At 44.7% G+C, this 21,983-nt stretch overlaps 1 protein-coding gene across 2 annotated transcripts in view; it reads right to left on the bottom strand.

Moving 5' to 3' along the window:
- The window catches only part of PDE6A (phosphodiesterase 6A), a 47,170-nt gene extending 25,291 nt beyond the window's left edge, over nt 1–21,879 (bottom strand). For both annotated transcript variants that reach the window (XM_036423441.2, XM_036423442.2), the window contains exons 1-8: nt 21,242–21,879; nt 14,422–14,574; nt 13,674–13,763; nt 12,901–13,041; nt 10,043–10,117; nt 5,168–5,232; nt 2,634–2,700; nt 783–830 (exon numbers count right to left, since the gene is read on the bottom strand). In XM_036423441.2, coding sequence (XP_036279334.1) covers nt 783–830; nt 2,634–2,700; nt 5,168–5,232; nt 10,043–10,117; nt 12,901–13,041; nt 13,674–13,763; nt 14,422–14,574; nt 21,242–21,718 — 1,116 coding nt within the window. In that variant the 5' untranslated portion in view covers nt 21,719–21,879. The remainder of the gene's footprint in view (nt 1–782; nt 831–2,633; nt 2,701–5,167; nt 5,233–10,042; nt 10,118–12,900; nt 13,042–13,673; nt 13,764–14,421; nt 14,575–21,241) is intronic.
- Between the last annotated feature and the right edge of the window lie 104 nt (nt 21,880–21,983).

The following is a 21,983-nucleotide window of genomic DNA, read 5'->3' as shown; positions in this document are numbered from 1 at the left end:
CAACAGTCTCTCTCTCTGATTCGCTGGCCTATTTACTTTCTTCCAATAAGCCTTCTCTTTCTTGAAATCTTTCTTTCCTTTGCTGCCAAACATAATGTCTCAGGGACACAGTCCTTGATTCTTCTCAAATTAAGTCAGCCCAACCCCTGTCCCCAGAAAGAGAGAGAGAGAGAGAGAGAGAGAGAGAGAGAGAGAGAGAGAGTCCTCTACTCCTTAATTCCTTGGCCCCTGTCCTGACCAGCTTTGTCCTGCCTGTGATTTCAGCTGCCTGGAGATAAAGACCATGCCTGTCTGGCCCACCATTTTGACCAGGGTAGCACTGTGCTTATATGCCTGACCCAATTTGTGAAATAAACATTTGTGAAAAGGACAAACAAAATCAACTGAAATACTAAACAATATTTCATGAAAATCCCAAGGAGGAAGAAATAATATTCAGCTAGGGAAAACAAAATAAAGCTTCATTGAAATTTCATAACAGTTGAGTTTGTCATTGAAGGGCCGAAGGGATTTGTGCAGAAGATGATGGCTAGGGAGAGAACAGCATAAGCAAAGGTCCTGAGGCCAGAAAGCCAAGGGAATGAATGTTAAGCTGAATGGGACTTTGGAATTCACCAAATCAACTCCCTCCCCACTTCCTTGGGCACGTGACCTTTTCCCCCCACCTTGTTTTCCCTTTGTTGAGAATGCTCTCCAATAAAGTAGACGGAGTCTAATGTGTTCTAATATTCTTTCAGGGGGGAAATATCATGTGACTAATAGAGGAAATGAAAATTACTTACTTGGAATTCAAAAAAGTCCTCTGCAGGCGCATTCATGATGTTGCAAATCTAAAAGCAGTGAAAAGGAATAATGGAGCTGTTATTAGACTTGACAAAGTACCCGGTGAAGCATTGCCTGCTCTCTCAGAAACACCGCGTCCTTGCCCAAGGCGTTCACATTCTTTTCATCAGGTAGACACGCTCTAGATGGTTTTGAATTATTAACTGAGGCTACGAGGACAGAAAAGCTCTCTTGTAAACATTACTTCTTTGCTCCTGAGTTATTTCCAAACTGCGAAAAAAGTAAAGGCTACACATTGCCATTGTTAAGTGCTGTACAGTGTCCTGTTTTGTTTTCCCTCTCTTATTGCACATTTGGGTTGTGTTCTGTGTTTTCTTTTTATTCATATAAATAATGCTGCTCTAAACATCTTTGAAACAATGACATTTGGATTCCGTTCGTTTTGTCGGGAAAGTTTTTTTCCTTCCTTGGAGTACCAACGCCAAAGTAGAACGAGGAATAAATGGTGCTGTTGTAATTGCCAGGTTCTTCTCCTGAACATGGGACCCCCTTACCCTACCACGCAGATGGCACTTCTCTGATCCCGCTAGGGCCCTGCCTGTGGGGCCACTGTGGAGCTGTGTAGTGTGTGTAATGCACGAAGGCATGTGGCTAAGGGGACGTCTGGGGGTTGAAATTCTGTCTGGTCTCCACTTGCAAAAGCATTTCCCTAGCCTTTCTCTTTTCATCCATTGAGTTGGACAGCTTTTTCTAGTTCTCAAAAAGGCACCGTATGGACTTGCAGTGACCCCGCCTGTCCCAATTGGCCTGACCACAGAGTGGTCTCAGAGGGTGAGCTGTCCCTGCTCCTTTGAGAACTGCCCGCCCATGGCACCATCCCCCTGGCCTCTCCTTGGACCAGTGCCATAGGTTGCCATCATTCTCTCCTGATCTCTGACCTCTCCCAGGGCCCTTTCCCCTCAGCCCACGAGCATGGTTGAATCTCTCCCATCTTTGACAATGAAATCCTCCCTTGACCCCATGTTGTTTCCATTGCAACCATCCAGGTTCTTTCCTCTTCATTTTGCATTCTCTGCCTCCTCCTTACCCATCCACACCTCGGCAGACCACACACTGGTTTCTGTCCTCACCACCAAATCTACTCTCAATGAGCACAACAATGACCTACTCATTGCCAAACCCAATGGGCTTGAGTTCTTAGCTCACAGATCACTTGTGTTGCATGTGGTTGTCTCTCTTCTTGTTAAAATTTTTTACTTCCTTGGTTTCCATTTTATTTCCTACATCCTTCTAAGTCTTTAGACACCTCCATCTAGTTCTGTGTTGTATCTGGGAGATAATAGAGGGGTAACCAGGTTCAATAATGGGGGTGATGTGCAGCTAACATATATGACCTTTCTCTCTGGAGCAGGGGATGCTGTTATTCCACCCTTGACCCTGAGCAGGTAGGGCATGGTGGGAGACAGAGCATCTGAGCTCTGCTATCCAGGGGAGGGCTGGAAATGTAGCAGAGATGAGGGTTTGGGAGTGGCAGCTAAGTCTCTGGTATGAAAGGTTGGGGTTTGGTCCATGGTGAGCCTGGAAGACCAGCCAATCATGACTTTGCCCCGGACATATGCATACGTATCTTTATTTAGTCAGTGAGACTATCTCTGTGTATTTCATATTTTCTCAAATGTTAATATTCTGTTCATCTCCTTGGACCAACTCTCAAGTGTATTGAGAAATGAGAGAATCGGCTTTTAGACATCCCCACTTCTCATCATCTCCCCCACCCTACTCTTGAACTGAAATCCTTTCACTCTTCCACCTGATTTAAAACTCCTCTGCTTCAAAGTTGTATTACTTACCAAACCATTCTGAGCAACATAAGTGGGGAGACCACTTGCTAAAGCCCAGTGGTCAGAAGGTGGATTCCTGTAAAGGCCAAAGACAGATGGTAACTTTTGCTGTAAGGACAGTTGGACTAAAAATCTGAATCTGGGTGAAACCGGTTTGGCTCAGTGGTAGAGCATTGGTTTGCGAACTGAAAGGTCCCAGGTTCGATTCCGGTCAAGGGCATGTACATTGGCTGCAGGCACATCCCCGGTAGGGGGTGTGCAAGAGGCAGCTGGTCGATGTTTCTCTCTCATCAATGTTCTAGCTCTCTATCTCTCTCCCTTCCTCTCTTTAAAAAATCAATAAAATATATATATTTTTTAATTTGAATTTGGGTCTTTGTCCTCCCTCCATGTTCTGTCTGGCTGCTCCCAGCACCTGCTTACTTTACTATACCTGAAGGAGTCTCAAATCTTGACTAAGCATCTTAATAAATACATTAAGATGCTTAATGTTTAAACACTGAGGCGAGGGTGATAACTAAATTTTGATTGCACACTGAGTTTGACTATCTAAGAAAAGAGACAACATTCATTCAACAGATTGTTATGGGCTGCTGAGCAAAAACAGGTACCAACATTTCCCTCCATTAATACTTATGTAGAGAGAGTTAACTTAATAACATAGAGAGTGGGAAAACACATACCAAGGGTGCTTTATATGCTGATTCATTAATAATATTACAATTTTTTGGCATTATTATCTTTTACTTGTTTATTGTGAGAAAAAAAATATACAAGTGGAAAAATGCATTAAAATATTCACCAGTTGTTTGAAAGTGAATATTCATGAAGCTACACCCAAGTCAAGAACAATCTTGGGCCAAAATCGGTCTGTCTCAGTGGATAAGAGTGTCAACCTGCGGACTGAAAGGTCCCAGGTTAGATTCCGGTCAAGGGGATGTACCTTGGTTGCAGGCACATCCCCAGTAGTGGGTGTGCAAGAGACAGCTGATCGATGATTCTCTCTCATCGATGTTTCTAACTCTCTATCCCTCTCTCTTCCTCTCTGTAGAAAAATCAATAAAATATATATATATATTTTTTAAAAATCCTGTTTGCTCCTGATCTGCCCCTCCAATGGCAGCTTTCTCCCTAACCCCCCAAATAATCATTGTTCTGATTTTGTAAGTGATATTATTGCTTTTTTGTAGTTTTACCATCTAAGTATGCTTTCCAGTACTCTCAAGTTTAATCTTGCCTGTTTTTCAACTTCATTTGGATGGAATTATAGTGTATATGTGTATATATTTTTGCTTCTTTTTCATGTTGCTATAATTCATTCTTTTTATTCACGTTGAGTTTTCCCTTATGTGACCGTAGCACAATTTACCCATTCAACTATTGGTGGACATTCTCCCTCAGTTTGGGCCTCATATAAGCAGTGATGCTATGACCAATCTGATATATATGTGCTCTCAATTCTACATGGTGCATGCTCCGGCCTATCTCTTTGGGGCAATCCTCTGAGAAGCCTCAGATAGGTGGGTGGGGCCATCGATCATGGGGCTCCCGCACTGTGAGAGGGCACAGGCCAGGCTGAGGGACCCCAACCCCAGTACACAAATTTCATACAATGGGCCTCAAGTTACTTTATTAATGTCAACACAGCTCTTTTAGAATTTAGATATAGATTTTTAACATAGATTATACCTTTTTCCTGTCTTTTTGTACCATACAAAGCAACACTTGGTTTCAATACTGCATCATAATATAATTTTTAAAAATTAAATATGTCTTTATTGACTTCAGGAAGTAAGGAAGGAAGTGGGAAAGAGAGATAGAAACATCAGTAATTAGAGAGAATCACCAATTGGCTACCTTCTACACACCCCACACTGGGTATCAACCCTGCAACCGGGCATGTGCCCTGACTGGGAATCGAATGGTGACTTCCTGGTTCATAGGTCAATGCTCAATCACTGAGCCATGCCAGCCAGTATAATTTCTTTAAGTCCCTTTATATGGCAATTAAATTTAATATGGATATAACCAACAATACATATAACTCAAATGAAGCCATAACAATATGAATGTTTATGACCAAGTTCTTGAAGGCAGGCAATAGTAACTACATCTGACTACTGTCTGAGTGGCAGCAATTGTACAATGTCATGGATTCTATTTCAGAAATGTAAACAAGTAGGAAACCGTACATTTTAGAGTCAATGAAATGGGAGGGATTTCTTTGTTACCCAACATGGCAACCTTTGTCTTTTAACTGGAACATTCAGTTGACTGCTATCTAAAGTAATTAGTGATGTGTTTAGATTGAAACACCTTTGTATTTTTTGCACCTGTTTTATGTCCTTTCTAAATGTTTATTTTGCCTTCTTCTGGTTTGTTAAAGCATTTATTACTATTCACTTTCCCCCTCTGTTAATTTAAATGGCATATACGCTGGCAGCCATTCAGGATACTTACAATTGTTCTCTCACTTCCTTTTGGTAACATGATAAGGTGGCATTACCTGTCCACTTGAAGTTAGGTAAGGCCATGTGACTTACGGGATTACTTTTATGTCTTCCTTGCCATGCAGGATGTAATCAATGACCTTGTAAAAGTTGATTTCCTAAGCAAAAGAGATAGAGAAATAATATACCTCCACAGTCTGAGACAGAACTTCAAGAGGGGTTTGTCCATGACACAGGCCCTGTTTTTCACTCTGTGTTCTGTGGTTTTCCAGAGTACCAGCCTGACTTTCCAAAGGTGTATCCCAGCTGCCTCTGCAGCTCACTGTCCTAATCTGACTCTCAGGGTTTACTGTGCATCTCCTTAGGCACAGCTCACAGTGGCCAAGCAGGGGCTGGGATCTGGGGCTGGTAGGAGGGATGGGAAGTGTTCTAAGGGGATCTGGAAGTTGAGCCCAAGAAGAAAGAGAGACTGCTGCTGAAGTCTAGAGAGAAAGGGAAGTTGAAAGGAGGCTCCTGTCCCATTTAGAAGCATTGTCAACCCAGCCAGCCTCTATACAGGACTCAGCTCTATGGTCACGCCCCCCTTTCTCATTCATTCCTATCATCCAACTGCTCTCTTTGCTATGTCAGCTCTTTCAGACCTGTCTGCCCAATCATGCCTCATGCCTCCTAACTCATTTTCCACCTCTTTCATCCTTCCCACCTCCTTGCACCATTAAAACTCCCATTCTCTTAGAATAGATCTGCTCAATTACATGACTTCCTAACATGCATTTGGATACTGACACGGCTCCTTTCCCTTAGCTCTCCAGAGCAAGTTCCAATACCTGGTCAGATCCTTTCAGCTCCCAGGTGTGACAGGCAAGTCAGTAAGCATTCAACAATGGGAAGAATGAGCCCAGAGAGAGGAAAGGACTCATTTCTAGTGAGCCAGGACCAAAACCTTGACTTTTATGCTCAGTGCTCATTCTGCTGTATCACTTAAGGTTACCAGCTTAAAACAGCGTTGTATTCTGCATCACGCTCACCTAGAACAGAGCCATTCAAAGTGGGATCCCTGGACTGATACCCATCTGCAAACAATTTGTTGCTATTCCATGATTATATGAAAACAGAAATTGAGAGTTGGCATTTAGAAACTTTTATAGCAATTAGACTGAGTTAAGTTAGGTCTCTTGAAACAAAAAACAAAAAACACAAGACTTACATTTTGCATGTTTGTTTAAATTCTCATTGTTTCTAGTTATATATTTTAACACATTTTGAAAGTATCAGTCCAAAATGAATTATAAATTTGTAAAGAAAACAGTTCCTTTACTCCAGATCCTTTGAGAAGCACTGCTCTAAATATTGACACGTAGGAACCTGGGCCCCACCCAAACCTCCTGACTCAGAACCTCCACAAGGAAAACTTCCCGGTCCAGTCAAGGATGTCTGAAGGTCCACTTGATTGGCAGGCCATCGTGAGCTTCTTCATGCGGGAGAGGCTCTGCTCTTCAGTGACCAGCACTGCCAGCAGCTACAGCGACTAAGTCCTCCCACGAGGCACACTTTGGCTAATCAGGACACAGAAGCCTGAGCTCTTCCAAGGATGACAGCATCCCCAGGGTAGACAGGAGCCCCCTCGAGTAGGAAGCATCCAAGGGGAGACTAGATGAACCCCACAGCTTGATGAGATGCTCTAGAGCAGCAGTTGCCAACTGGTGGTCCGTGGGCCACTGGTGGTCCGTGAGGTCCAAAAGATTGGCGACTGCTGCTCTAGAGTAAAGGCTCATGCTCTACCCTTGGTTTGCCTAGGTGTACTCTCTGAGCCTCAGTGTCCCCAGCTGTAGGGCATGTATGCTGTTGTTGTTAGGTACCAGAACTCTTTTCCCAAACAAAGCATGGGATCTAGTCATAAAAGGCAGTATGCTGCAGGCAGTTCTAGAAAGCAAAGGTGGCTGCCATTAGCTGCTGGGACTTTGGTCAAAAGCTAAGTTTCCACTTGGGAGGAGGAGGAGGCTGACTTCCAGGACCTTCTCGACCTTCAGCAGGTCTTTGCTGCAAGGCTCTCTGTCCTTGGGCCTGGGCTGCTCACCCCACTCCTAGGCAAGCTGCCAGCTCCCCGGGCGCCACAGCCTGTCCTATCGAGGGCGTTCACGAGACTCCTTTAGAAAGGTTAGAAATGGACGTGGGTTTTTTGAAACCTACAGGGAAATTAATTTGCTTTCACAGAATGCAATAAAAAGATCAGTGTGCCCTAGGTAAATAGGGCTTTTTCCATACACTGTAGCTCAGCCAAGTTGCCTTCAAGGCCATGTTCATGTAAGAATGCTCAGTCTTTGGAAAGTCAAAACTGAGCCATCAATGAGCACCTTTGTTACCTTCCACCTGAGCAGCTAAGGCTACAACACAGGGGTCTTTGAAAGAGCCACTAATATAGCCGTAGCCAAATCATCGTGTGTGGAAATGTACTAGTTTTAAAACGAGTGCTATTTCTTGTTTTGTTTCCCCCTCCCCCAATAAAGCCTAATCAGCCTCTATAATTTTTTAATTATCAACACACCACACACACACACTTTTACTTTTAAAAGGATATAAAGTGAGGGGTAACTGCCAGTGGGGAGCTTTAGACCAAGATATGGGGAGATTAATTAGACAAAAGCTCTATTTTTAATGGGAATGTGGCAGATAAAGTGAGTGAGTGATGTTAGGAGACCTTCTCCATAAACTCATTGAAAAGAATAAATGACGGAATCCACATTAAGTGCCTGGCAGATAGTGAGAGTCAACCCAAGTAGCCATGATGACTACTGTGTCAGTGTATGATTCACTTTAGTTACCAGGGCCCTCCTGGATCAGCCTGATTGCCAGGCGGTTAAGATGAGGAAGGTGAGGCTTCATAAGGTTCCCCCAGGTCACAGAACTAGCTGGTGAGCAGGGATCTGAGTTTGGGCTTTTCTCCTCCAAGCCTATGCTCTTTTCAGAAGATTCGCTTTTGGCCAATCTCATCATGCTGTGTCTGAGCCCTGGCTTAGGCCTTTGTGTGCTGTCCTCACTGGCTACCCAAGACCTGGAACTGACTTTGGAGATGAGTTCAGTGGCAGCTCCCCCTCAGTGGGAAAGTGAAAGGTCCAAGGAACAATTTGGCCAAGCTCACCGTACAAGTTAGCAACCAACCAATTCCAACATCCTTTGCCTTCTGGCCTTTTTCCATCTCAATGTAATGACTCATAGTCTTGCAAGGATTGACTGAGCCTGTGCTACTTGAGATGGAGAAGGGTTTGGGGAAGGAAAAGTCTTAGCCATGACTATGCTAGTTACTTCAGTGAAACCAAAACTTCTTGAATTAAACAAATGATAGGGCTGGCGCTCAGTGAGAAAATACCCTATTCAGTTCAATCTTAAAGAGATCAGAGTACTGGAGGGTAAAGAGCCAGATAAGGTAGAAGACAACATTTCTCTGGCCACCTGGGAGTTACATATGACCTTTGATCTCAGGGCTCAGCTCAGAGAGCTGAGTATCAAAGCAGCTGCTAAAACTGAAGTTAGTTGAAGCTGATGATGTCTGAAAGCTATGCTGATCTCTATTGTAGTTCCTCCCCTCCTAAATTCCAGGAGCTAAAAGTCCAGCTCATATTTTGGAGCAAAAACTTATAACATGTCAGCTATAACAACATGAAGAGCTGTCCTTTAAAAAGAAATGTGTACCCAAATAGTTTGTGAGACTGGGATAGGATGCAATCCTTGAAGACTCAGTCTTTCCTAATGAACTTGTGTGGGTAAAAGAATAGTTTGAAACTGGGCGACAGTAAGGGATAAAGGTCATTTTGGATAAAGCACAGCAGGCCATGTGGATTCCAAAGTTGAAATCTCTTCTGGTGTGTAAATAAAGCTTACAGGCAAGGGTGTTCATATTGAATTTCCAGCATTTGAGTCTATTGTGAACACACACACACCTTTATTTTGAGTAGGGTTAGGGTTGGCTGGGTGAGATCAAGCCTCCCAGCAGAAATTGGCATACCATTTCAAACAGGCTAAAAGGGCTTGTGGGAAAGCATTGTTTTAAAACTTACTCCAGGGCATGACTCTGCTGCTTGCTTACCCTGTGTGGCCTCAGCTAAGGTCATTCAGTTATTCCACAGGTTCTATAGGCCATTTGAGGGCTCAGTCTATTTACCCTAGACCATTTCCATGTTCCCATTCATATCATATCAGTTTCTCTCAAATGTTTGTACCTCATCTTGAAAAAAAAAAAAAAAAAAGCAATGGTATGAGACCAGCGGTCACAAACTCGAATGCCTAGAGGCCTGACAGAAACAAAAATGTGAGCAGGGGAGGCCAGGTGTTCACAGGAGAAGACTATGGCAAACTGGAGAGCTCAGACCACATTCTACAGAGATAGCTGCTACCCAGCTCCAATCAAATTTACCCTGTGGGATTGTGGGTCCAGTTTTGACTGATCTTCTACCTTTATAAAAGAAACTGAGACTATAGATATGTATGGGAAATTTCTTGATTTTATTAAGTGCTAAGCTACCAATTCAATTTTTTTTAAGTAAAAAGTTAGATTTTTAAATGTATGCAGTCAATCAAGTTTACTTATTCATTGGAATTGACCTCTAGTTACCAATTTATATACTCTCAATTAGAGAGTAAGGATATTTCCAGGTCTTATTATCTAAACTTCTGCTGGGTGAATTCTTAGACAAGTTGCTTGACCTCTCTGGGGCTGTGTCCTCTTTTGTGGAATAAGAATGTTGAGTCCTTCTTGTTCAACCCACCAGGTTGCTATGAAATTCCAACAAGATATTAAAGAACCTTGTAAATTACAGGATTTGTGAGAAATTATAACTTTAAGGGAAACATCCCAACCCAGAGAAGAAAAATACCCATGTGATTTTTTTAAAGTCAGCAGTTTTTATAGTGCTTTACATTTTCATTTCATCCAACATGCTATCATATTGAGCAGGCCAGAGAGAGACCTACCCTTCCATCCGGAGTCCTTGGGCCAGTGTATGGTGGCGCTTCACCCATCAGGACTGGCCACACATCAAAAAATTCCTAGGCATGAAGAAAACAATAATTACAGGTCTTGAAAATACATGATGGAAGGTTTGGCTAAAACAATGTCCTTTGCAGTATAAGTTATAATAGTGAAAACTTAAAAACAACCTAAGTTTGTTGTAGCATATAGTGACAATGATGCTACAGATGTGTATGTATTGATTAGAAAGGTGTCCATGATATGCTGACAAGTGAAAAATGTGAGGTGGACAAAAGAATATAAATCATGTGACCCAAATGTTTAACTATATATCGAAAATGTTCTCAAAGAATTCACAGCAAAGGAGTAACAACTGGTTTTCCCTGGGTGATTGGAATGAGACTATAATTTATTTAGCAGTTATTCCATAGTAGAACTTATTGCTTTTGTAATCTGGAAAAAAATATTTTTTTTTTTACAAATGAGAAAGAAAAAGCAATGGTGCCAAATATGGATAGATAGACTTGTATCTGAGATCCGACAAGAAAGATGACATGGAAGACATCTGACAAAGGAAGACTTGGGCAGAGAGAAGGAGCAGCCAGCAGAGGCACGGCACCATCACTTGGACTCAGGAAAAGAAACCAACTGGGACACTACAACAAGCTTCTCCCTGCTGCTCCTCAACTGGTTTCCCACTGCACACAGAGGTGCACAGTCCTCCAGTGCCCTCTCTGCTCATTGTGAATGTTTAGGCTCAGTGATAGATGAGTGCTGGGGTATGGTGGGTAAGATGCCAAGTCCTCTTGCTCATGGCCTCTCTCTTATTTGAACAATCTTGTCATGGTGGTTTGCCTATCTCCATGGTCAGCAAACTGCAGCTCCCGAGCCACATGCAGCTCCCGAGCCACATGCGGTTCTTTGGCCCCTTGAGTGTGGCTCTTCCACAAAATACCACGGCCTGGGCGAGTCTATTTTGAAGAAGTGGTATTAGAAGAAGTTTAAGTTTAAAAAATTTGGCTCTCCAAAGAAATTTCAATCGTTGGACTATTGATATTTGGCTCTGTCGACTAACGAGTTTGCCGACCACTGGCCTATCCTAATATCATCCAGAGGACAAGCAGAGGGAGTCAGCTTCTTCTTGACTACTGACAACAGGATGAAATTCGATTCAGGGTGTGAAATATAAAATGGAGCCCTGCCTGAGCCCCAGAACAGGCTTTCTGCTAGATACACAGAGATGGGTAAGGCATAGTTTGCCCTCTGGAGAAACTTGCAGTCTCATAGAAGGAACAATCAAGTCCTGGAGAACCTGTCAGGTGGGTGTGCTAAGAACCCAACAGTGGCTCTGAAGAGAAGCAGAAGTTGTCAGCAAGGGGTTGGTGAAAAGTGGGGCATGTTTATGCCTGCCTTCCTCTCTTTCTCTTTCTCTCTACTTTCTTTTTAAACAGCTTGGTTTATATAATTCACATACCACACAGTTCTCCCAGTTAAAGTGTAAAATTCAGTGGCTTTATTTACTTCTTTCATAATGACAATAGCTCAGGTAAAAGCTTAGCTGCCTGGGGGAATAGGTTCTTAGAGTGACTGTAGGCAGCTCAGCCCACCTCTGATTGCTAGGGTGTTCCATGTTGGGGGATGACTAAATTAGAATATTCCTGCTGATGGACTTTCTCTTTCACAGGGAGTTTAAAAGAAATGGAGGGCAGAATGCTACAGGGTAGAGCAGCTTGCACCTGGGGGCAGATCCTTTAAGGTGGAGTTTTTTTTAAGTCGGCTACTCAGAAATTCCTTGGATTTAAGAAAGAGACATTCATTTGTATGAATCTATTCATATGCTACTTTCTTAAGGATTATCAGAGGGTTTATTGCTACGCTAGATCTAAGGTCTTTCCAACCCCAGATTCTGGGATTACCTACTCATTCAACCAACTATTGGGAGAGTCTCATTGCTCTGTGCACCATGCTCAGCATGACAAGGCATGAAAGTGAAACTGACAAGAATCCTGTACCTGCGACCTTTGGGATAGGAAATCATGAATCTAAATAACTCTGGAATGTTATTCGGTTATTCCAAGGCAGAACATGAGTAGGCTCAGGAAGCAGAGATAAAGAGCCAGGGAAGCTGAAACTGGTTTGGCTCAGTGGATAGAGCGTAGGCCTTCAGACTGAAGGGTCCCAGGTTCGATTCCAGTCAAGGGCAAGTACCTTGGTTGCCAGCACATCCCCAGTAGGGGGTGTGCAGGAGGCAGCTGATCGATGTTTCTCTCTCATCAATGTTTCTAACTCTCTATCCCTCTCCCTCTGTCTCTGTAAAAAATCAATAAAATATATTTTAAAAAAGAGCCAGGTGAGTGTTATTGCAGGGAAACGCAGCTGAAAAACAATACCACGAACCTTCTCAGGCTCTTTCTCCTTGGCCAATGTATCTGGGGCAAACCTGGCCCCTGAGCATTCTGAGGGACCAGACCGAAGCATCTGCCCCCACTTCCACTGCCCAGGTCAGCCCTGAGCTCTCTGAACCGTGGGACAGGTGAGTGTGTTTTCTGAGAATTCCTGAAGTTGGTAGCTTTCTTCTTTCTGGACTTTCACTCTGTGTAAAAATCTCTTTATCACTCTATCTCCTACACCTTCTTCTCACATGCACTTTCTTTTCCAGCTGACGAGGGAAGATACAGGTTGTTTTTACTTACTGGTGCTCTAGATTGACTTCCCTCATTTAAATATTGGTGCTCCTCTCCTCAATGTAAAACTGTGACAGACTTTCTACAACTATCCACATCCTCCCGTGGGTGACACAAGTCTGGCTCCTCTCGGTGTGTATTTAACCTGTTCTTGGAAAAGTTCGCTCCTTTCTCACCTTCTGCTTGGTCATGTCTAAGAGCCCCACAGAGTATCTGTCGCAGTTGAGGAAGGCTCGGACCGTGTACAGGGCTTTGTGGAACTGCCTCTCGATGTCCGTTAGCTCTTCAAAGACTTTGCTCCCAGACCACAGCAGTATCTGAAGGAATACCAAGACAGTCAACGTTTTCAAGGTACAAAGCAGCTGCTCCCTGAGCTGGAGGAGAATGGCAACTCCGTCAGGTTCTCTAGAGCTTATCTCATTTCACCCTCACAATAATGCTAAGATAGAGATAAGGTAATCATCCCCACTTTAGAGACAGAGAAACTGAGGCCCAGGGAGGTGGAATAATTGGCCAGCTTACCACTCTTTCCACTTCTTTGATATCATAGGTTGTTGAAGAGGAGAATAACAAACACTGATTGAGCACAAGTGCTCTCCACACGTCGTCTCTTGTTCTATACGATAATCTTTTGAGGGTAGACCATAATGATCCCCATTTTACAAATGGGGACACAGAAGCTTGGAGAAAATAAGTGGTTTCCTTGGGTCTCACAGCTAGTAAGTGGCTTAGCAGGGGTTCCAATCCAAGCTATCTGACTTGAAAACTGGTGCATATAATCACTCTGGAATAGAGCTTCATAAACATCTATTACCTCCTAACACCAGGGGCGCTGGGCAGAGACTGTGTGATGGTCCTCAACCATGTTTATTACCACCTGCCTAATCATATCAATGTTCAGTAAAAAAGAAAAACTTGTCCAGCCCATTCCCTGAGCCAAACCCCTTACCTGGCCACGCCGAGTCTCACAGTTGTGCAGGTAACTCAGATGGAACACCTTCATAATTAGATTGGCAAAATTGAGGTACTTGAGCAGAATCTGAAAAATCAAATAGCATGTGGGGGGGGAAAATTAAAAGAAATCCTTTTCTGGTCACTTCTACCATCAGCAAATGCCTGAATATTTTAAAAGCTTCATCGGAGGAAATTTGAGCAGATGGACCGTGGAATGCTGATTCACAGCATGTTGCATTATAAGAATATAAAACTCACAGAATATAGAATGTCAATGTTGATAGGGGTGAATTAATGAAAAATAGCTACTATTTATTGTGTTTGCAGTTCCTGTGCTAAGCCATTTATGTATGTTATCTTATCTGAGCACCACAAATACCCCAAGAGATGAAAGCTAATCTCCATTTTAAAACTGTTTAAGTTAAAGCCCAGAAATCAGACACCCAACTAGGGAAAACCTCGCGTCATTATTTCTTACAAATGAAAAACACAGTGGTTTAGGCAAACGAAGTAACTTGGCCAAGTCAAACAGCTAGATATTAGCAGAGCCAGAACAATCGCCCTTATGTTCCTGGCTCCAAAGCCCAGGATCCCGCCGTGCCTCCCTCAGAGAGCGTCAGACTAATGGCTTTGTCTGACGGATGGGGTACCAAGGCCAAGCCAAACAGCAAGGTTCAGAAGCCTTTATGAGCCGGGAGGATGGGCTAGCATGGCCACCCCCACACTTTCCGAAGCCTTCTTACCTCTTCATCTCCCTTGGTGAAGTGGGGCCCACCCACTTTATTCACAGCCATGATGATGGCCACCACGTCCTTCCCGTTCATTATGGGGGAAGCCAAGATGTTCTTGGTCTGGTACTCCGTGAGGGTGTCCACAAAGTCACAGAAATGTTCATCCTGAAAGGAGGCAGAGAGACAAGCTGGGTGGGCAGATGAAGAGCAAAGACAATAAAATGCCTCAGAGGTCCACGGTAGGGATGGGGGGAGAGGGAGGAGGGTCCCTATTCTCCGTTGACAACAGAATGAAGAGATTTCCATCGTCTCCCCTTCAGCGGGGCAAGGCAATCAGAGGGAAAGTCTGCCCTGAAAACCACTCGAGTCCAACAGGAGAAGAAAGCCCAAGATGCACCTATTTAGGGCTGCGGAGGAGATAAGAGCAAAGCACGTTGGAGCCCTGGGGTGGAGCCTTGGGTGGTTGACTGCCTGGGGAGGCAGGTTTAGAGAAGGTTTAGTTAAGCCCAAAACAGAAACTTAATGAGAAAAAGACCTTCGTGAGTATAAGGACGATTGCTAGCAGGTATCATGCCTGACGCTTCAACAGCACCATCTTAACTTAATTCTCCCAATAACTTATGAGATGGGGACTATTAGTGCCCCATCTTATAGAGAGGGAAGCTGAAACTCGAGAAGGTTAACTTTATTTGTTACTTGGGTGTGTGTGACTCCAAAACCTGCCCTCAGCTCCACTGCCTTTTGGGGGAGCCTGGATACGGCTAGACGTTGGTCCAGGTCATAGAACAAAAGAATCTGTTCCTTTCAGCTTTTCTTATAGTCCAGTTCTAGCACCACAAAGCCAGTCCCATGGGTATCCCCCTCCTACAAAACTGAATGGGAGGCCCACTAGGCATTAGGCCTTGTGCTAAACACTGGTGATACAGGGGAGACTAAATTTCAAGCTAGTTCATTGATAGATCAATAATAGTGATAGGACATATTGTAATAGTTGGCTCAAAGCTGTGAGAGTACAGAGGAGCACTCCACCCCTAAAGCAGCCTGGGAGACCAATATAGGGAGGCGCAGTCTGTGTGGTCGGAAAGAGGAGACAGATCCTAAATTGTTGTCTTAATTCCAAAAGAATCCACCTTCCTGTTTTCTGGTAACACTGCAAGGTTTACCAACAGTCAGTATTGCTTGGGACACATGCCAGCCCAGACATGCACATTTCATGCTATTCTGAGGAGGGAGGTGTACTTCACAGAGCCAACTGAGAGAGCTTTGCAAGGAGTGAGTGTGCAGAATCTTTCCTCGATTCAGAAATTCAGAATGAGAAGCTCTGCATCTTTGGCTTTCTTCCAGATGGAGTGGGATTGGATAAATTGGAAAAACCGCGTTGTTGTCAATGAAGCTGTCTCAAGCCAGGTGAAGGGTAAAGGGATTAAGAGAAGCCTGTCATGCTGTGCTTGAATTAGCATTGGTGGATTAGACAAAACCTCCAAAGAGGCATTAACCGCAGAGCATTTTCCGTGTCCTTCTCTAAGGACACCGACAAATCCCTGAACCCAGCTCTGTGTGGGGCATGCTCAGGTTCCTTTCATGAGGTCAGCTCAGTCTTGCAATATTCACTTCACCTCCACCAGGGAAAGCAGTACGTGGGCCTCACCTGCATCTGAGGCCGATGTTACTAAGTCTACCAGAACCATGTTTCCCTTTGAGTTCTCATCCCTGGAATGCCCTTTACATGTAATAAAGCTACCAGTTGACTGACTCTTGCACAATTGTTGTCATTCTTATATTTTCAGCAATATAAAATGTTCTAAACTGTGTCCTAGAAACTCAGATGATCAGAGGCAGAAAGGGCCTTAGGAGCCATTTAGCTCAGATTGCTTCTTTTTTAAAGTCTAGGAATCAGACAGCCAGCTGGGGAAAGCCCAGAGTGATCCATTTGTTCAGTTAACATGAACAGAGCACCTTCTATAAATATGTAGGTATTGTTCTAGACCACATGTGTCAAACACAAGGCTCGCGGGCCAAATCCGTCCCGCCAGGCCTTGCAATGTGGCCCGCACCGCGCTGTCATCACTGCACTCTGCTGCGTTTCCATCACGATGACAGTTTATGACTGTTCAGTAAACCATTCGGCCCGCGATTTAGGCTGGATTTTAGATTTTGGCCCCTTCTCTGATTGAGTTCGACACCCCTATTCTAGACCTTGGGGCTATAGCAGTGAACAAATGGGTAAACTTCTTCCCTGGTGAAATGGGGTAGGCAGACAAAAAGTGGGTAAACAACCAAGCATTCTCCCTCCAGGTTGTGTAATTGCTTTGAAGGAGAAAAAGGGGGGTGAGGACAGGGGTGGCAGGCTGGAGCTACTTTCATTAGTAAAGATGGTCAGGGAGGCTTCTCTGAAGAGGTAATCCTGAGAGCTGAGGAATTACAGGAGCCAGGCAAGTGAAGCACATTCAAGCAGGAATCATAGAGAAGGCAAAGGCCAAAGGTGAGGGTGCAGGTGTGGACGGGGACAATGATCTGAGAAACAGAAAGAAGACCAGTGTGGCTGAAGTACAGGGTGGGCGAAGGGAAGTGGAGGGCAAGGCAGTGAGAGACATGGGCAGGGCCTACGTGGCAGGGCCTTGGAGGCCACTATACAGGGTTTAGATTTTATTCCAATGCAATGCAACACCAACTCTCATTCCCAGATTCCTCAGTTCTTGTTTTCAAGCATTCACAGTGCCAAACTCCATTGTGTCTCATGATGAGATCTACTATTTACTGAATAATGACGATGTACTAGGCCCAGAGCCAGACAATTTACATATTATCCCTCATATCAACCTGCCACCTAGAACTGTCACTTTTCCTGTTCTACAGACAATTCCCTTGCTGGCAAGTGGTATAGTGACTTCATTCACTCACTAATACACTGATTGATTGATTCATTCATTCATTCATTCATTCACTCATTCATTCATTATATTACTGACTTTGCTAGAAGATTGGATATGCCAAGACTAGTAAGAAAGCTGAGATTGTCCTCACTGGGTTCTCACAATATAGAGGGGACATCATGTAAAACATGTACCCACAATTTCAACCATAATGTAGGATGCCCTCATGAGATGAGTGGTACCCTAGAGACCCAAGGAGGGAGAGACTTGTTCTCTGAATGGCTGCAGGGGCCCACCAGTACGCTGTCAGTAATTTAAACCTCTCCAGGCATCAGCTTCTTCTTTGGTAAGAAGCAGAGTATTGGGACATGTTCTCCTTGCATTTTCTTTCTGGTGTGGAGTGCTGGGTTCCCAGTCTCATAGGAAGAGAAGGAGAGCAGGAGAGCTGGATACCAGATATGAGTCCTTGAGAGGACAGTCCTCAGACATGGGATTTGTCCATGTCTAGGAAAAACTCACTGTTTTCCTTTACTGTCACATTACCATGTTCCTTTGCTGCTTCCACAACCAGATGTGAGGGTGTTTTTCCACCACCAACTAATTCTCTGGCACCGGCTGAGTGCCCTACAATTCAATTCAGTTCAGACACTATCTACCTGGAGCTATCATCAAATCCCTTAACACTGACCCCACTTCAATCACTGTCAGAGCCCCAAATAGAATAAGATTTCTCAAGCAGGAACAACAGGAGAAGCAAACACATGCAAATGCCAACTACTAAAAGCTTGCTGGCCTGCACTGACTTCCCTGCCAGGCCTGAGCCATCAGCCCAGAGACTGCCCAAGGCTGGAAAACTTCCAGAGAAACACAGGCATGACTTCCAGAGTGAACCTTGAGGTGGAACAGGAAATGGCAGGCTGTCCCTCAGTCAGGGCTCAGCAAACTCTTGGACTGGGTACTTTGAAATCAGGGGACTAAATTCCCAGCCCTGCAACACCAGTGTCCAGAGAAGCTCTTGGTACCTCTGCTCTCTGCTCTTCCTGTAAATAGAATCTAAATAGAGAGCTCCAGAAGGGCAAGGGGGCACAACTGGATTCTTCTCCAAATCCCATGCAGACCTGGCACAACATCCATCCCAACAGAAAAAACAGTAATAATAGTAACAAGAAGCAGGAGCTGCCACTATGAGCCATTGCAGTGTGTCCAGAACCTACTAGATGGAAACAGCTCTCTCCTTTAATCCTACAGCAGCACTGCGAAGTAGGTATTCTCACCCATTTTATAAATTAGGAAGTGAGCCCAGACTGGCTAACCATTGCCAAGGCCATGTTCTTAGAAAGCGACTGAGTCATGATTCACCCCAGATCAGACCTCAAAGCTCCACCCCCTAACTTTCCGCCATATGATTTGAAGTGACCTTTGGCACACAGCACCTGGTCCAGTGCCCGTCATTTTACAGATAAGGAGGAGGTGTAGAACAGTGGGGCAGTGAAGAGTGTGGACGAAGGCCAGAGTGCCCAGGTTCTGATCCCCACTCTGCCTCTTTCTCCCTGCAGGACTCTGAACAAGTTACTACTTAACCGACCTTTCCAGGCGTCAGTTCCATCCTCTGTGAAACAGATATAGTCGGGGTATGTCATTGATCGTGACCGTCCATATTGGCTACACTTAAAATCTAGAGACATGAAGGGAGAACACACCCCAATCCAGTGACAGGCGATTTTCACCCCATGAAAGCTCCCTGGATGCAGAACCGTTACCCTTAGCACTGGGTGTCCAGGGGAGATGAAGGAGAGAGGAATTCCACGGGAGGTCCAGCCCCGTGTGTTTCAAAGAAAACTATCTCCCCCACAGGCCCAAGTGTGTGCTTCTTATCTTGCCAAGGGACCCAAGCCAAAAAAATGACCCGCTTGAATTCATCATGTATAAATGTGAAGTCCTGGGCCTGTAGCAACTCCTTAGTGACTGTGAGCAAGCCCCTCCTCAAGTTCTGATGGCTTCAGGCTTCTCATTCACTAAATAAACGTCCTGTGAGATGATCTCTGAAGCCCCATTGCTCCTCCTCTTTTTAACCTTAAAGTCCTTAATTTGAAATAAAGTCAGAAGTAAGGTGAGCATAAAGACACAAATATCTAGGCTGGATCTTGGGAATACCCAAACACATGCTCCTGGTTTAGCCAGTACGGCAATAAATGAGAACTGCATGGGCCTGGCTATCCTGGGGCAAATATTCTTTCAGATGAGACATATGTTAAAGGAATTGAGCCCTTGAACAACACAGGATTGAACTGCATGGGTCAGCTTACATGTGAATTTTTAACACCTGCACAGTTCAAACTGTATTATTCAAGGGTCAAGTAAGTGTATGCCATAATGACTTCGTTGAGAGTCTTTCATGCCAAGTGATTACTGGGCATCTGTTGGGTTCTGGGTCCTGAGATAAAGAAGATAAGAAGGTGGGCCCGGTCCCTGATCCCCAGGACTTACTTATTGTGATAATGGGTGTTAGGAAGGAGACTGTACCAGGGATCTGGGATGGCCTCCCGGAGGAAGTGACCTTCAAGCTGAGATCTGAAGGATGAGTAGGAGTTGGTCTTGGCAGAGGGCTGTATGGAGAACTGCATTCAAGGGATTTGCCCCCGGAGATCAAAGAGGTCTTTGTCAGAGCTGCCAGTAGAATCCCACACAACACTGGACTCTTAGAAGAAAGAGCCAAGTGCTCAACCAAGTGATGGAGGCTAACATGTCCGGGAATGAGGCCTTCCTGTCTCCTGAGTGAACGTTCAAAGCAAAGCACCACATCACCTCAGTGATACCCTGCCAGAAACACATACCCTGAACCTCGTCATGAAGACGTGTCCGACAAGCCCAAAGGGAGGGACATTATGAAAAACATTTGGCCTGCACCCTTCAAAAACATCCACATCATGGGAAACAAAGACAGACTGGGGAACTCCTGCAGCTTCAAGGAGACTCAAGAGTCAGGGCTTCGGTTGAGACCACTGGCCAAATGGAATCTGACTGCTCATTAGAGAATAGTATTGTGCCAGTGTTCCATTTCCTAAATTTGCTCACTGTACTGTGGATATTTACGATCTGTTCCTGGTCTGGAAATACACAACCCGGTGCCCAGGGTTAAAAGGGCATTTGTTTGCGATGGACTCCCAAATGGATCAGAAAGAATGGAGACATAAAGCAAGTGTGGCAAGATATAAACAACTGGTGACTTTAGATGAAAGGTATACAGTTCTCTGTACTATTTTTTTAATTCAACTGTTAAATTTCCCTCCCCAAATTAAAAAAAAAAATCATAAATAAATAATTAAATAAATAAAAAGAAGCATCAAGCTAAAACCTGTTTGGCTCAGTGGATAGAGCATCAGCCTGTGGACTGAAGGATCCAGGGTTCCATTCCGGTCAAGGGCATGTACCTTGGTTGCGGGCACATCCCCAGAAGGGGAGTGTGCAAGAGGCAGCTGATCAATGATTCTCTCTCATCGATGTTTCTAACTCTCTATCCCTCTCTCTTCCTCTCTGCAAAAAAAAAAAAAAAAAAAAAAAAAAAAAAAAAAAATCTATAAAAATATATATAAAAAGAAAGAAAGAAGAAAGAAAGAAAGAAAGAAAGAAAGAAAGAAAGAAAGAAAGAAAGAAAGAGAAGAAAGAAAGAAAGAAAGAAAGAGAGAGAGAGAGGAGAGAGAGAGGGAGGGAGGGAGGGAGGGAGGGAGGGAGGGAGGAAGGAAGGAAGGAAGGAAGGAAGGAAGGAAGGAAGGAAGGAAGGAAGGAAGGAAGGAAGGAAGGAAGGAAGGAAGGAAGGAAGGAAGAAAGGAAGAAGCACCAAGTAATTACTAGCCTAATCTTAGTGGCCGGCAGCTCCCCATCCCATGGGTACCCCAGAGCCGCGTCCCCCCCCCCTCCAATAATGCCTCCCTGCCCTCCCTCCTGTGGGGTAAGGGTACCTCTTCTGTGCTGGGGACGTTAGTGAGCTTTTTAGAGTGTGCGACGTGGCCCACCACACCCATGTCCAGGGGGAACACAATCTCGGAGTCGGGCGCCACCAGGCACTCCTCGAGGGCCGCGTCTTTGTGGACATTGAAGAGGCGGGTGGCGAGTTCGGCGATGCCATTCCGGGCCCTGTACATGAACAGGCTCATGCGGTCCGCCTGCAGGAGGAAGCTCAGCTTCTTCATGACGTTGAAGATGCATTTCTCGGCCTGCAGGTTCTCCTGGAAGTCCCGCAGAAGGTCGAAGATGATCTCACTCTCCTCCACGCTGCTCAGCGGGTGGTAGGTGCTGAAGTCCACGGCCGCCTCCTTGGCCCCCAGCAGGTCTGAGATGACCTTAGCTCGGTAGTGGAGGTCGAAATACTGTTTGGCAAAGCTGACATTGGAGTCCAGAAACTTCTCTACCTCCTCTTCCGTCACCTCATCGTCCATGGCTGAGAAGTGTGATGGTTACTTCCGGGGAGGGGCTGAGACTGGCCTTCTGAGGACAGTTTGGGCGTCTGTGGCAATACTGAGTCAGGATATGATCTGCTCCACCTGGACTCCTCTGAGTCTTGTCTGTCAATCTCACAGATGTGGCTGCACAGGACAGGGAGTGAGCTTGGGAGATTAAATCATTAATATTACCCAAGAACAAGGATTACGAGGATCAGAGTGTTCCAGATGCTACTGGGCCCCAGATGGCAGAAGGTGAGAG

This window comes from Pipistrellus kuhlii, unplaced genomic scaffold, assembly GCF_014108245.1.
Source record: "Pipistrellus kuhlii isolate mPipKuh1 unplaced genomic scaffold, mPipKuh1.p scaffold_m20_p_8, whole genome shotgun sequence".
NCBI lineage: Eukaryota > Metazoa > Chordata > Mammalia > Chiroptera > Vespertilionidae > Pipistrellus > Pipistrellus kuhlii.
This window is presented reverse-complemented; position numbering and strand designations above follow the sequence as displayed.